This window comes from Malurus melanocephalus, unplaced genomic scaffold, assembly GCF_030028575.1.
Source record: "Malurus melanocephalus ecotype Western Australia unplaced genomic scaffold, MMel_1.1 scaffold_1337, whole genome shotgun sequence".
NCBI lineage: Eukaryota > Metazoa > Chordata > Aves > Passeriformes > Maluridae > Malurus > Malurus melanocephalus.
In genome coordinates, this window is record NW_026624569.1 from 17,958 (window position 1) to 19,484 (window position 1,527).

A 1,527-nucleotide genomic window follows, 5' to 3' on the forward strand; every position below is an offset into this window, starting at 1 on the left:
CCTGTGCCTCAGCACCCTTCTGTGACACCCTCTTGCGTTCCTCAGAAAAGCCTCTCACCCTTCCCTTCGCCTTTGGGGTTGTGCATCAGTTGTGGGTTTTCCTTCTAACTCAGCCTCGTTCCATCCTCTGTGGGGTTTTTTATGGGGTTCTACTCCAACACCCACCCCGTGCCCTCCTCTGAAGCTGTTCACACACCCCCTTTAACCCCAGCGGATCGCTGGCCCGGGCTCGGGGCTCCCATCCCCCTTCGGCCAGGCCACCATGGCTAATTAATTCCCTTCCCCTCGCCGCTCGATCAATAGCCGCTCCCGAGCTGTGTAATCGCGCTGCCCGCCCGTGCTGCCTTGATTGAATTTCCCCTCCGGGCAGCGCGTGGCGCCGGCTCCGGGTGGCTGTCACCGTCCTCCTCTGATCCCGCCTCGCATTTAAACACCAAAACCMCCCCGATTTGTCTGGTTTTCTTTCCCCTCCTCGCGCTTGGCTCCTGCCTGTCCCCGCTCCTTTTCCCGGGGATGCCGCGCTCCGGCCCCGCATCCCCTCCGGCACCTCCCGCATCCCGGCCGTGGAAAGCCGTGGGTGCGGCTGCTCCCCGTGTCTCGGCATCCTCCGCCCTCCGCGGGCCGCCGTCCCCTTTGTCCGGGGGAACAAGGGCCGGTCTGTGCCGGGCGGGGGCCCCTGCGGTCCCCCCCGTCCCCACGCTCGCGTGCCGGCCCCGCACAGAGCCCGCCTTGTTCGCCCCGCGCCGGAGCCGAGCTCGGCCACGGCCGGCCCGGGGGGTTCGAGCTGCCCCCGGCTCCTGGCACCCGCCGGCCTTTTCTTCCTGCTCTTCTCTTCCCTCGCTTTCTCTTTCCCTTTCGCTGCCGGGCTCGCTCCGGCTTTGCTGCGGTGTTCGGGAAGCGGCTCCGGCGGAACGTGAGTGTTTGGTGCAGAGTCCCGGCTGCCCCGTCGGGGGTTCCTGACTGACCCTTCCTGCCAAACCCTAATTTCCCCTCTCTCCTTATCAACCCCAGCTCTGGCCACCCTTCCCCATCCTCACCCTTGACAGCACCGTTTTTCTGGAGCTTCCCGGGGGTGCTTTTGACTTTTTTTCCCATTTCTTTCTGTAAGGAGGCAGGCGGGGTGGGGGCACCCGGTGCCAGGAGGGCAGAGCCAGCATGGGGATGATCCTCCTGGATTAATCACAAACCGYTGCGAGCATTCCGGGATGCGGGGCCGGGATGCCTCTCCGTGCCTCAGTTTCCCCGCTGTCGCTGACATGCCATGTCCCCCTCGCAGGGTGACCTCGGTGCCAGGCGGGCTCCCRCGCCCCTGCCCCGTGCCCAGCCATGGCGTCGCGCATCGGGCTGCGGATGGAGCTGATGAAGCAGCAGGCGCAGCAGGAAGCGGAGCGCGAGCGGGTGCAGCAGCAGATGATGATGAACTACATGCAGCAGCAGCGCATGCCYGCGGCCTCCAGCCCCGCCATCAACACCCCCGTCCACTTCCAGACCCCGCCGCCCGTGCCCGGAGAAGTCCTCAAGGTACCC

At 65.9% G+C, this 1,527-nt stretch overlaps 1 protein-coding gene across 1 annotated transcript in view; it reads left to right on the forward strand.

Moving 5' to 3' along the window:
* TFEB (transcription factor EB) overlaps positions 1 to 1,527 on the forward strand; it is a 16,460-nt gene that overhangs the window by 9,072 nt on the left and 5,861 nt on the right. Inside the window, exon 2 of the mRNA XM_057387746.1 lies at positions 1,277 to 1,521. Coding sequence (XP_057243729.1) covers positions 1,327 to 1,521 — 195 coding nt within the window. The 5' untranslated portion in view covers positions 1,277 to 1,326. The remainder of the gene's footprint in view (positions 1 to 1,276; positions 1,522 to 1,527) is intronic.